This window comes from Bos mutus, chromosome 11 (genome assembly GCF_027580195.1).
Source record: "Bos mutus isolate GX-2022 chromosome 11, NWIPB_WYAK_1.1, whole genome shotgun sequence".
In the NCBI taxonomy this organism is placed as follows: domain Eukaryota; kingdom Metazoa; phylum Chordata; class Mammalia; order Artiodactyla; family Bovidae; genus Bos; species Bos mutus.
In genome coordinates this window covers 80475877-80490143 of record NC_091627.1, presented here as the reverse complement: position 1 = coordinate 80490143, position 14267 = coordinate 80475877, and the positions used below count along the sequence as shown (strand labels likewise).

At 42.7% G+C, this 14267-nt stretch overlaps 1 protein-coding gene across 1 annotated transcript in view; it reads right to left on the bottom strand.

Moving 5' to 3' along the window:
* Positions 1 to 1458: 1458 nt before the first annotated feature.
* Positions 1459 to 14267, bottom strand: part of ABCG5 (ATP binding cassette subfamily G member 5) — a 30910-nt gene continuing 18101 nt past the window's right edge. Inside the window, exons 8-13 of the mRNA XM_005910380.2 lie at positions 13899 to 14112; positions 13611 to 13816; positions 12645 to 12783; positions 8441 to 8626; positions 2637 to 2749; positions 1459 to 1826 (exon numbers count right to left, since the gene is read on the bottom strand). Of these exons, the coding sequence (XP_005910442.1) occupies positions 1633 to 1826; positions 2637 to 2749; positions 8441 to 8626; positions 12645 to 12783; positions 13611 to 13816; positions 13899 to 14112 (1052 nt within the window). The 3' untranslated portion in view covers positions 1459 to 1632. The remainder of the gene's footprint in view (positions 1827 to 2636; positions 2750 to 8440; positions 8627 to 12644; positions 12784 to 13610; positions 13817 to 13898; positions 14113 to 14267) is intronic.

The following is a 14267-nucleotide window of genomic DNA, read 5'->3' as shown; positions in this document are numbered from 1 at the left end:
AGCTCCCTGTAACACTGAATGTTATGATCTCAGAAATATTACTGACTTGGTGGAAACAGGATTTTGGATTATTTAATTTGATTTTCTTACACATCACTGTCCATTTTTAACTTGAGAAACTGTCACATGTTGAAAGTCATTGTGTTTTTCTAAGATAGTATCACTAACATTTAATAGCTTGAAGTCACATGCTATGTCAATTTTCCAAATGTTTCTGAGCTAGAATGAAATTCCATCTGCATATGAATAGTAGAAAAATGTTTCCACTTAGATTGTACACCCATATCTTTAGTAAGTTGAAATCAGTGATTTCAAAAGAGGTTCCTGTGGGACTCTCTTTGAACTGCTTTAATAGATTATCATCTCCAGAACTGTCTATAACTGATGTGACATATATAATCTGTAAGGCATTATGTAACTATTATACCATAATCATCAGTGTCAAAGACCTTTTATAAAAATTGACAATACTATTTTGGTAATTTACCAATGTCTCCAGATTCTTGAATACTGTTCTGAGAAATAGAATTTTACCATGGTTTCCTTAATAAAATGATCTTTCTCACTATAATGTGAGATGTTTCAAATACTATAATTTATCATTCTTTACAAGTTAGGTCACAGTAACAGAACAAGTTCATGTACTCTCTAAGATAGTCTCATTCAAAGTTACCATGGTAACATGGAGACAGTTTCATTTCAGACTTGGACATGAATTACTTGAAGATCAGAAAGATAATCCATCATTTAGTCCAGAACCCACTTTTAATAATCTATATACATCATTTGATCCTTAAAAATACGTACTGATCAGCATTCTTTTAATTCCAGAACATGAATCCCTAGCATGTAACCCTGCTTTTCTTAGTGTAAATGTTGTGTCAGTTGAGCATCTTTTCTATGTGGACTTTAAATAACAGCTGCTCTCTAACCTTAAAAAGGTCATTTCTCAGTTCATGCATACACTTTACCTAGTAACATTTAATTTTGTAAGTAAACTAAGTTGACAGTGAAAAATAGCAAACTATTTTTGTCTAATGTGCTGTTTTCAGTTCAGCCCATTCCTGCCACTTTTCATGTTTAACCCTCAATAAAATCAGTGGATGCTCTGTGTCAAGGGCCTTCACTCAGCATCTATCCAACATCCTCTCCATGTGACTAGGTAACTTATCTGGACTTGGACACATAAATGTGGGTTTGGAAATGATAAACCATTCTCACCCAATTCTGTGATGCTTTGCTTCAGTGAAACAACTTTTTCTGTTACTTACAGCTGATAATATTCAAATATTTTCTTTTTTACCAAGTCCTTTGTCAAATGTAAGCATAATCTTTGACCTATTTTTTCTGTGTCTAGAACAAAGACAAATAGTCACACTAGTCTCCCATAACTTTATGAATTATTATTTACATCTTTGAACCTGCTCCGTCACAATTTCCAAATAACACAAGTCCCTCCAAGTTAGAATAGCATTCCAGGCCTGCATGGATCCAGTGGGCACAGATGGAGTCTTAATGGTTAAAAGACTTACAGTTGTACTACTGAGAATCATGTGGCATTCTTACTTCAGAAATTCAAAGCAGTCATGTATATCTAGGAGCTTAAGTTCCATTTTGTAGCAGTGTCCTTTACTATCTGCTAATGAGATAATCCCTTATTTTAAACACAATTATTCCTAGGATGACAAGAGCTGGGATAAATGAATACAAAATGAGAAAGTTTGCTGTGAATCTGGATGTTGCACCTGGGCAGTTTCTCTCAATGAACTGAGCTCCTTGAGTGATGGTACACATTGGGTTAGCTGACACAGAGGCGTTTGAGTTGCCTGCCAGGGAAAAGATCGACAATGTCAGATATGGTACTTCCAAGATAATTGAATCCACATGTGTTTACCAAATGCCCACTAAATGCTTAGTATTCTGCTAAGTACCCTTCTTCATAAAGATACAGGACTTTTTAGAGAGCCCAGAATTCATTATTAGATGAAGCAATAGTGAGTGTTGGGAGCCCTGAAGATGGAAATGGGTTTGTTCCCACTTTGGGTATATATTCATTACCCAAATGAATGAATAATACTGATAAAAATTATGATCACTTAGCACTGAGTATCCCAAGGTTACTAATGTTATCACCTAGAGAGATTTAAAACAACTATGACATTCTGCCTTGTTCTTTCGTTGTCTTCACAGAGTGGCCTGGGATTTCCAAAGGCCAGGAGGGCCTTGCTGTATTCCCACTGCCCTCTCGCAGGATTAGGGAACATTTGTGCCAAAAATGGCTTCACTCAGCTACATACTCTGTACATTTGGGGAGGACAGGAGGCCACTGCAGCCTGTTTCAAGCTAGGTATAGGAACTGATTCCATCCAGAATATATTAGAGTTTACTTCAGTGTATGTTAAATCCGTCATTTTCTAAAAACATCAGAATGCCCCTAAGCTGCTGACCTTGGACAAGTGGTTAGCTTGATGAATGCTTACTATTTTAAAAATCAGAGAAAATGTTAGACTCTTCAAAACAAAGTTTTAAATCTATTTTACAATTACACTAGTTTTTTACTTAAAAAATACATTTCCCTCAAGAAATTGTGTTTTCAAATGAATATGTAAAAATAAATTCCAAAATAGAATACTTACCACAAGTGAAATTCTGTCCATAGAACTCATTGACTACGAGAATCTCAGAGCAATATTTTTGGAATGTAAAATAACCGAGGATTTTAAAAGGAATGGGCATTTCTTGTATGTTTCTTAAGAAAAGACAAAAAGAAAGAAAGAAAAACTTCAGTAGGCTTTGGTAACAGTCCTACCAAAAGAAAGGCAACTCTTATGTTTCACAAAAGGAATGTATATAGGTTTTCATCTCTCATGATAAAAATTATGCTTACTACAAAAAGTTCAAACAACACTGAGAAGTACAGAGAAATACCACTGCCCGGAAATAACTGCTGTTAACATTTTAGTGATATATGTAATACATATATTTATGACATTTTACATAAATGGAATCAAACTACTAATCCTCTTTCCTAACCTGCTTTTTCAAACAAACATGTATCTCAGATAGCCTTTCAAGTCAGTAAGCATAACACTGCATCATTTTTAATCACAGCTTGGTGGTCCACTATAGAAGAAACATTAATGTAACACACCCCTGATGATGGACTGGTATTTAATGTTACTGTTAGGCACCATTGATATAAACATAAAAGAAAATAACATCACATTAGAGGAGGATGTTTGTGATTAAATAGATTTGAGCATGCTAGAGTATGAAGTGAGAACTGAACCGTAACCCAAGGGATGGAGAGAACCAGCAGACACTCATTGTGAAACCTGTTTCAGGAGAAACCTCATGCCGGCCTTGTGCCCTTCTCGGTTCACTCTATAGCTTCTATCAGTCAACAAATATGTATTAAATTCTTTCTGTTTGCAAGGCACTAATTCAGGGTGCTTAAAAATCAAATCCCTTATGATTATACAGTGGAAGTGAGAAATAGATTTAAGGGCCTAGATCTGATAGATAGAGTGCCTGATGAACTATGGAATGAGGTTCCTGACATTGTACAGGAGACAGGGATCAAGACCATTCCCATAGAAAAGAAATGCAAAAAAGCAAAATGGCTGTCTGGGGAGGCCTTACAAATAGCTGTGAAAAGAAGAGAAGCGAAAAGCAAAGGAGAAAAGGAAAGATATAAACATCTGAATGCAGAATTCCAAAGAATAGCAAGAAGAGATAAGAAAGCCTTCTTCAGCGATCAATGCAAAGAAATAGAGGAAAACAACAGAATGGGAAAGACTAGAGATCTCTTCAAGAAAATCAGAGATACCAAAGGAACATTTCATGCAAAGATGAGCTCGATAAAGGACAGAAATGGTATGGACCTAACAGAAGCAGAAGATATTAAGAAGAGATGGCAAGAATACACAGAAGAACTGTACAAAAAAGATCTTCATGACCCAGATAATCACAATGGTGATCACTGACCTAGAGCCAGACATCCTGGAATGTGAAGTCAAGTGGGCCTTAGAAAGCATCACTACGAACAAAGCTAGTGGAGGTGATGGAATTCCAGTTGAGCTATTCCAAATCCTGTAAGATGATGCTGTGAAAGTGCTGCACTCAATATGCCAGCACATTTGGAAAACTCAGCAGTGGCCACAGGACTGGGAAAGGTCAGTTTTCATTCCAATCCCAAAGAAAGGCAATGCCAAAGAATGCTCAAACTACCACACAATTTGCAGTCATCTCACACACTAGCAAAGCAATGCTCAAAATTCTCCAACCCAGGCTTTAGCAATATGTGAACTGTGAACTTCCAGATGTTCAAGCTGGTTTTAGAAAAGGCAGAGGAACCAGAGATCAAATTGCCAACATCCGCTGGGTCATAGAAAAAGCAAGAGAGTTCCAGAAAAACATCTATTTCTGCTTTATTGACTATGCCAAAGCCTTTGACTGTGTGGATCACAATAAACTGTGGAAAATTCTGAAAGAGATGGGAATACCAGACCACCTGATCTGCCTCTTGAGAAATTTGTATGCAGGTCAGGAAGCAACAGTTAGAACTGGACATGGAACAGAGTGGTTCCAAATAGGAAAAGGAGTTTGTCAAGGCTGTATATCGTCACCCTGTTTATTTAACTTAGATGCAGAGTACATCATGAGAAACACTGGACTGGAAGAAACACAAGCTGGAATCAAGATTGCCAGGAGAAATATCAATAGCCTCAGATATGCAGATGACACCACCCTTATGGCAGAAAGTGAAGAGGAACTCAAGAGCCTCTTGATGAAAGTGAAAGTGGAGAGTGAAAAAGTTGGCTTAAAGCTCAACATTCAGAAAACGAAGATCATGGCATCCGGTCCCACCACTTCATGGGAAATAGATGGGGAAACAGTGGAAACAGTGTCAGACTTTATTTTTCTGGGCTCCAAAATCACTGCAGATGGTGACTGCAGCCATGAAATTAAAAGACACTTACTCCTTGGAAGGAAAGTTATGACCAACCTAGATGGCATATTCAAAAGCAGAGACATTACTTTGCCAACAAAGGTCTGTCTAGTCAAGGCTATTGTTTTTCCTGTGGTCATGTATGGATGTGAGAGTTGGACTGTGAAGAAGGCTGAGCGCCGAAGAATTGATGCTTTTGAACTGTGGTGTTGGAGAAGACTCTTGAGAGTCCCTTGGACTGCAAGGAGATCCAACCAGTCCATTCTGTAGGAGATCAGCCCTGGGATTTCTTTGGAAGGAATGATGCTAAAGCTGAAACTCCAGTACTTTGGCCACCTCATGCAAAGAGTTGACTCATTGGAAAAGACTCTGATGCTGGGAGGGATTGGGGGCAGGAGGAGAAGGGGATGACAGAGGATGAGATGGCTGGATGGCATCACTGACTCGATGGACGTGAGTCTGGGTGAACTCCGGGAGTTGGTGATGGACAGGGAGGCCTGGCGTGCTGTGATTCATGGGGTCGCAAAGAGTCGGACACGACTGAGCGACTGATCTGATCTGAAGGAATCCAAAAGAAGTACCTACCCCTAAGGATTCATAATGGAGTTGGGAGACAGAGATTCTATAGCCTTAAGACTATAAAAATACACAGCAGTGAACCATTTGTGCTTAGAAAGTATAAAAAAATAGTACCAAGTGTCCATGATATTCTTGTATTTAGTATTTACGGTTTCACCAAGTGATCCCCAAACTCCATGACTTTCAGATATTGACAATGTTCTGAGGCATGAAATTGACTTAGCCACATTGAGAGGCAGCTGATTGGAAAGGATAGATGGGAGTCTGGGGAAAAGGAAGAACCCTAGGGCAGCAGAACAGTGTGAGCACAGGCCTGTGCGACTGGGCTAGAAAGGCTCGAGTGGAGGGTCTGATCTGGGAGCAGTGGGAGGCGAGTTGAGAACGGCAGCCATGACCAGCTGTTTTCAGGGCCTTGTAGGGGCTTGCCGTTGAAGGACCATGAAAACGATCACATGTCAATCAGTGTTTTAAGAGTATTAATGCGGCACCAGCAAGTAGGATGGACCAGAATAAGGACACAGGAGGAACAGCAATAAAGGGAGCAGGCTACAGCGGAAGTTCAAGGATGAGATGACAAAGGCCTGGGACAGGATGAAGAAGACAGGAGAAGACGGCTGCCCAGCTGGCTGGAGTGTGAGGAGGCAGGAACCACGTGTCTCTGTCCTGTACTGCACCCCACAGGGCAAACACAAAGGCCCCACATGCATTTGGGACTTGACAGCGGGGAAGAAAACCAGTGTGATCTGGTCACCGATCCAGTGTACAGGTAAGTCCTAGAAGAGAGTAGTCATTCATTTATTTACTCAGTCCAAATATTTTTTGCAAACCTAATTGGTTAAAGGCCTTGGGCCAGACACTGAGAGAAGCTGTAACGCTTCTCTCAAGATGCTGACAGTGTATCTGAGGAAGACTGCAACATGAGCAGTGAGACCTAATAAAGGGGCCTGTCAGAGACCGCTTGTCCTGTGCCAAGGCAACGGCAGGCAGGCTTTGTGCAGGCGCAGAGGGGGACAAATCGATCAGTGAAAGACACAGGAGGAAAACCAGGCAGTGACACAGAAGTCCTCACAATATGTCCAAGGGGGAGGAACCATAGACCCAAATTGATTGACGTGGGACCTTCCACACAGGGGAAAAAAGCATGCATACCTTACTCTTTCACAACAGTATGAGCTTATTTTAATTAAAGATTACATAAGAGTCTAGCAAAATACACAACAAAATTTAACTCTGGGCTGTGATACTTCAGGTAAATAACTTACTTAGTATGTTTCTACATTGTGTATATTTTTTCCCCAAAGAACCTGCATTCTTTTGTTAAGAAAAACAAAGCTCTTTCCACTTGAGTTTAAAGGAAGAGGGAGCCAAAAGTGCAAATGTTGTAGGCAGTCAGTCAGGAAAGATGAGTTGAAGGAAAAATATAAACTCGATGACTAAGACGTTGATGTGGCCTTCAGGAGTAGTTTTACCCCAATGATGGGAGTGGAACCCAGGTGAGGCCTTGGGATATTGAGGTTTTGCAAAGAACCCAAGAGCATTTTGGTAATGTTGGCCACTGCCTCCCTCCCTCTTCCTATAAACCAAACACATAACGATTCAAATAAGAAAGAGGAAATGCTGCTGAAGGTTGGGTCTGTAACCTGCGGGCTTGATTTCATGCCATTGGGGTAACTGGATCCTGTGCATTTTTCATAGATGCGAACAAGCCACTTAAGCCACATAGGCAAATATAATGTCATGGTGTCACTGCACAAAAATATCTCCTTAACTGGCCAAAACCTAGCTCACTTTGCTTAATGGTATCTCACCTTTTATAAGTCACTACAGTTCATGAAGTGTTTCCACACCGATGACCTCATGAGTCTCATGTTCCCTTGAGACAGAGGGGGCTGAGATCATTATCTCTATCTTATAAACGAAACTAATTAAGATGGAAAAGCGACTTGCCAATGGTCACTTGGCAGCTGAATGGTTGGAGGAAGACTGACTTCAGGGAGCCACATGCTTCCTGAGAGGCTTTTTACAGTGTGAGCAGAACAAAGTCAAGTCTGAGCTTAGTTTTCTTACCTGAACATCGATTGCTCTGAGTTAAATAAGTAAACAAAGAAATATGATTACATGTAATAGCTGCTCAGTAGCTTATTTGATTGGTTTTTAAGTCAAAGAAATAGCCGTCTTCACATTTTTCTCAGGGACCCATAGTTTGCTTGCTAGATCCAACTCACATCACCCACCAGGAACCACTTTCACCCTCCTAAAATTTTCCACCCTTCTTACTACTACTTTTTTAAAACATATGTATGTGTGCAAGTATATTTTTTCCTGGTTATAAAATAATGCTGTCCATTATAGAAAGTTCACAAAAGAGAGAAAAATACAAAGAAAAATTAAAATGAATGTCACCCAGAGATAATTACTGTTAACATTTGGCGCATGTCCTTCTGGTCCTGATACTTTCTTCAGCAGTCTCTTACTTTCTCTTACCTCTTTTCTTATCTGACTATTCTAACTTCCTTGAAATACCTGGGAATTGAGAGCTGGACTAGAAACTCAACAGTGCCAGGGGAAGAAATGGACTAAATGCATACTAGTTAGCCTGTAATAGACTGTGCTTCTGGAGCATAGCTTGGTTTTTCTCCTTTTGCTGTAATGTCTTATGACATATGAATCATATTGATAACACACCTAAATCATCATTTCCTGAATCTCACTCTGAAGACGTTTTATTGAATAAACTGTAAACAGTTCAGAGTCTAAGCAATATTGATTAGTAAGCGCTATAAACACTCTGGACTGTGAGGTGATAGAGTATCACCACGCTCCTCTGGAATGCCTTACAATCATCATCATTAGGTGATCATTAACATCAAACTACACCAGTCTAAATCGGTTGGTATTGTTAGGTCTTACCTCACGAAGCCAGAGCCCATAAGCACCCCAGCAATGGAGAGCAGGGCCACCACGCTGTTGACCACATTTGGGTTTTGGATCACGCCAAGTAGCACAAGGCTTAGAAATTCACCAATTAAGTGGGGGGCCAAGAGAGCAACAGAGAAATATGCAAATCTGGCAGCCTCGGGGTATAAGGCCAGAGTCCTGGAAAAACATAAGGTCTTTAGTTCCTCTCCGAGGGTTATAAGAAAAACTGCACAGTTGCCTTCTAGGAATAAATCCATGGTAGTTAGTGGGTGGGAAGAGTCTGCAGGGCAAGCCAAACCCCACCTTTGAAAGGCCTTTTTGGAACACAGCATTTGAGGCCATTTTGTCCTGAGAACTGTTCTGTTGGCCCCAAGTCAACTGAGCCCTGTTTTCCTTTTTTACAGCTCCTCCGCTCTCCCAGAAAAATACCAACACTTAGAGGATGGTCACAACTCGCTGCAGTAAGTAGGGCTGAGGTGTCCAGGCTTCTCCATAAGCAGCCACATTCCGCCTGGCCAGCACTGCTCCCGCCCTAATGCCAAGGACACACAAAACCTGGTTCTCAGCCCCTCCTTCTGGGCGCCTCATTCCTATATCCTGGGGTTATTGCCAGTATGAGAATCCTTCTCCGCTTTTCTGGGGAGGGAATTAGCCCTCCCCAGGCCCGTTCCATTCCATTCTTGTCTTATTCTACCAAACCCTTCCACTGATTCGACCTTCATGTTCTTGTAAACAAGCTACCCTTATAACCCCTTATATTCCTTTCACCAAATAACATTTCCCTGGTGACAGCATGTGCTCCACAGCCCTCAGACATGGCTGCTCTTTCTTCCGTTTGTAAAGTAAGGAGGAGGAGTTAGCCTGTCTTAACATCCACCCCTCCCTACCACTCATCAAGGTCATCTGCCTTTCCTCCTAGACAAATCACGAACTTTGCTTATGCTATCACTTCTCTGCCCCAGTGCAGTCCTCTGTGACTTTTAAGGCATCGTCTCACCTTTCATACTTTCAGAGCTTCTGGACCAGGGTCAGTTTTACACTCCTGTCCATCATTATTATCCTCAAGGTCTTTAATCTTGATAATTCATCAACACCAGTGCCTCCTAATTAGGTAAGCTGATCGATTCCAGTGACTCCACCCATTTAATCTTGATCACTCACCAGGTCTTGTATTTAAATGTTACTTGTTACTTAAAACTGTTCTATGTTAACCTGATTTCCCTGTCTCTGGTCTAATCTGGAAACGATCTGTGAACTATCCAATTTTTCTATAGTTTCATCTACTCTCAATCTAGTGTTTTTTCTCAATGGTCTTACTTAACATGTCATAAAATAACCATTCCTTGAGTCTGCTAACCTTTTAAGCAACTTCCCCCTCTTCATTCTATTCTATACCACCAAGCTTCTCAAACAGCATCTCCTTCCGTCTCACTCCTTCTTCCCTTGTAAACCTGCCTTGCACCCCCACCACTCTGCTAAAGCTCTTTTTTGGAAGAGCACCAATACCTCCTTAATCTTTTGATACATCTCCTTGAACATCTGCAGCACTGACAGGTTTATTATATGCCCTTGAAACTCTCTCCTCTCTTGGTGTCTCTGATGCTGCCTGATCCTGCTTCTCCTTCCACCTCTGACCACCTCTCTGCCTCTCTCACTGAGTCACTTGCCTCTTCCACTCTCTGAATGTTCCTCTTAAGATATTATACTCAGACTGCTTCCTCCCTTTCTAACATTCTCTCATAAAGAATCCATTTCCAGGTCTTGACTCTTACTCCTCTTGCCTTTATTTTTTTCTACACCAACCTGTCACCCAAACCTCAGACTGACATCTCCAGTTGGGTGTCTTGTAGCATCTCAAATGCAATGTGTTCAAAACCAAATCAGTTCTCTTTCCTGCAAACTCGATAAGGAGGCTGTCACCTTCCCATGGTCCCAGGCTGAAAATGCAGGCATCATCCGTGATTTTATTTACCCCTCAACAAATCCATTTCATTTGAGTTCATTCAATTCTACTTTCCCAACATCTCAAAGTGATCCCCCCCACTTTCTGTTGCCACTGATACTGTCTTTACCAGGGCTTCTGCCCTTCCCAAACAGTTGCCACGGCTCCTCACTGGGCTGGCCAGTGTCCTGCCCTAACTCCAGTCTGCAACCAAAGTGATGTGGACCTCGCCCTCCCGAGTCAAACAGATATGAGTCACTCCCTGAGGTTTGAAATCCTCCACTATGTCCCAATATCTAATCCGCCTCAGCCCCTTAGCCTGGCATTCAGCACCTCGCCTACCAGGCTCCAGGGCCATCAGTCATATTTTCCACTACTCCTTCCAACTCTCCTTTCCCCACAGCACAACTGAACCTTTTCTCTGAAAAGGTCTCGTGTGTTTTGCTTCTAAACTTATGTTCCTTCTCTCTCTTCCCCTGGAATACCCTTGCTCCTTTTCCATCTGTTCAAATGTTGCTCATCTCTCCAGTTCTCCTTTATAAAGCCTCCAAGAGGCCCTCTTCCTGCCCAACCAAATGGACCCTTGTTCTCCTTCGGGTAATTCCCTGGGATAAGGATGGGGAAGAGACATATCCCATTGGTGCCTCAGCTTCCTAGTCTTCAAACAAAAATAATGAATAATGCCATCTTTACAGAATGGTGACCAGGATTACATGAAATGATATATTTAAACCTCTTAGTGCCCGACATAAAAGCAAGCACTCAATATGTTAGTCATCATTATTGTCATTATATGCCTCAACACAGTGTTTTTTTTATAATAATAATATTTTATTAATATTGCTTATATTAATCTTACGTTTTCTTGAATTAAAGTCATGTGGAGATTTGCTTATGTCCACAATCCATCATCTGAAACACTTTAGGGGCAGATGTGTTTTGGAATGCAGCAATTTACAGATTTGCAGAAGGTATCATACTGCATAGACCATGCTTGCCAAAGTGGGATTCAGGACTTCAACTGCATTCAAGCACATTAGTATTTCCAGGAAACAGAAGTGTTACTGTTAGGAAAGTACAAAGAACCTTATGTTGGTTCCGATCAGATTTTGCTACTGAGTGAGTTCAGGTCTGATATGCTGCTAAGAGTCAAAAAAACTCCAGCTTTCAGTCCCCACAAAGAGTCAGACGTGACTGAGGATGCACACATGGGTTGGGCCTGTAGTTTACATCACAGATCAGAGATTCAGCGTGTTCCTGAGTGTCAGAGGATAAAGAGGCCTCATCAGGACCAGCAAGGAGGGCCACGAGGTCCCTGCCACACCCTGGCCGTGAGAGTCTACCCTCCTGCTCACCAGAACCAGCAGTTTTGCCTCTGTCCACCCCCAGGTTGACACCGACATCTAAGAGCCTGCAGCAAGCCTTTTCAACTCCTCATCTTAGAGCTCAAACTAACCAGGCTGTTGCTTACCTTCTACCTGTATTTCACTTGATTCATAGTAATTATTCACATGGCATATCATGGGTGTCTCTACTAATAGGAGCACAGCACAGGAATGCAGCGGCCTGAAGAAAGACAATGTCTCCAGGACCGCCTGAAGCCCTCTCTTGGGATGACAAGCTGAGCACCTTTCACTGCTGGAGTCACAGAATACCACGTGATTCCCCCATCTTAGGGGAAAGCCACAGGGATTAAGGAAGATACATCTCTCTGTCACACCAAATCAACAAATGACTCTCTACATACTTTCAGATTACATCTGTTAAAAGTTCTATGAAATAAAAAGCATCATCTACAAACCATCCATCAAAAGCATCAGGGATGCTTCATGGTTTTTCGAAGCCCTCTTCCCATAGTCACTCTTGATTCCTCAAGCCCCCATCACCCCCAACCAACTGCAATGCCCCAGGTCTATCACTGAAATCTCAGGCAGCATTGCTGCTCCAGCTCACAGCGGCCTGGGCAGCCTGGTCCCAGCTACTCCCAAGCCCTCTGCTTGGGTCAGTGAATGTGGGACAGGCTATTCCCTGGTATGTGTAGTCTTACTGGTCTGCTCTCAGATCCCATGTGGCCCCAGTGGGGTTCTTGTATTTGCCCTGAAGGACGGAACGTTGTACAAGACTTTGGTGGGCAAAGACAGACCCTCCAGGGCGGAGAGCGGTTTATCCCTGGCCTCCCGCTCCACTGGTCCCACTGGCCACGGGAGGCATGACCTGGGAGAACCGAAGGCCTCGGGACACCCTCTTCCTTACCAGTAGCACACACTGCAGCATACGAGGGTGGCAGTGACGCTGAAGGGAAGCACGTGCAGCATGTAGGCCAGTAGCATCTGCCACTTGTGGTACAGGCCATCCTGGCTCTCCTGGTCACTGACGGCACGCAGCACAGGAACTGGGCACAGAAGGCAGGTTTCAGAAGAGCCGGTCACCACACAGCTGGTGGAGGGGGCGTGGAAGGGCAGGGGACGGTGCTAGCCCAGGCTGAACTTGAGGTCTATCAGCACTGGGTGGTGAGGACCAGCTGGGGCCCCCCAGTGATGGAGAGAAGGGACTGCCATCCATAGAGCTATGGACACCCCTCTCCCCCTGAAACATACATTCTATGCGAACTATAGTAGGATTACAGTAGGATCATTTATTTCCGTGTCTCTAAAGTAGAGGAGGGGTGTCACCAATTCAAAAATACACATGCAAAAGAGACACTAATGAGTGACGTGAGGCACTGTGTCCTCTTTTTGTGCAGGGCCTTGGCACAGAACATCAAGAACCTAGGTATTGCTTCTGGACTCCCACTGAGTTTGAAAACTATATGCTGGCTGTCCTAAATTAGGCTCCATAAAGCACGTTAACAGTGCAAAGTTGGCCAGGCATCCTGGCCCCGGTGAGCTGCGCTTCCTCATGGCTAAGATTGGATACCAGGGCTGACCTAAAACCACCACCATCAGGTGCCCCATCAACTCCTCATAACTTCCTGTTTCACCTGGATCCTCAGAGACCCTCAAGGAGATCCACATGGTGACCTAATTCTCACTGAGGTGTTAGCAATTCACAAGTTACCTTTTCCCAGAGAAAGAACCTGGAGAGGGCCAGGTTGAGCTCAGAGGAATACCCTTATGTTGGTGCAGTCTCGCAAGATGTCAGCTGGAGAAAGGAGATATTCAGGGAGAGAGAAGCCCCCACGCGCACTCTGGGGGCACGCCTCCTGGGCAAGGCACTCACACAGGGTCACAGCATTGAGCATGCCTGTGTACGGCATGGCACCCACAAACTGGTACAGGAGACCCACACGATCCTGGACGGCACCCTTCAGCACATCCTTCCCCAGTCGTAGAAGGAAGAAAATGACGAATAGACCCATGATCAGATTCTGAGTAAGACGCATCGTCACCGCCAGCTTATTTCTCAGTAAGTTTCTCATCACTCTCCTGAAAGCCAAACAACTCTGTTTCAATTGCTTTTCTTTTACGGGTGGATGTCTACCCATCTGAAACAGGGTGAGGCTCTTACCTCAAGAGAACACACAGTTTAGAGAGGGCTCCAGGAGAATCTCTGGTTTTGAAAGGAATCTTTGGTAATGTTTTCAGATGTTTTGTTCTTTCAATAGCCTCCATGGTTTTGTGATACATTGCTGATTCTCTGTAGGCAACTTCAATCATCTGGACTCTTCTGTAGGTTTCTATTTCTCGTTCTTTGCTTTGGGTATCCACTGATGTCAGGTCCACTGAAATTTTTTTGCCACACAAAAAAACACGTGCTTTTAAATGCATATATATACATAATGGCTAATGCATGTTTCATCATTGATTTAGGAGTTCTAGCCATAATACTTAATCTCATCAAAATAATACCTGTTGTTAATGCCCATCTATAAAAATC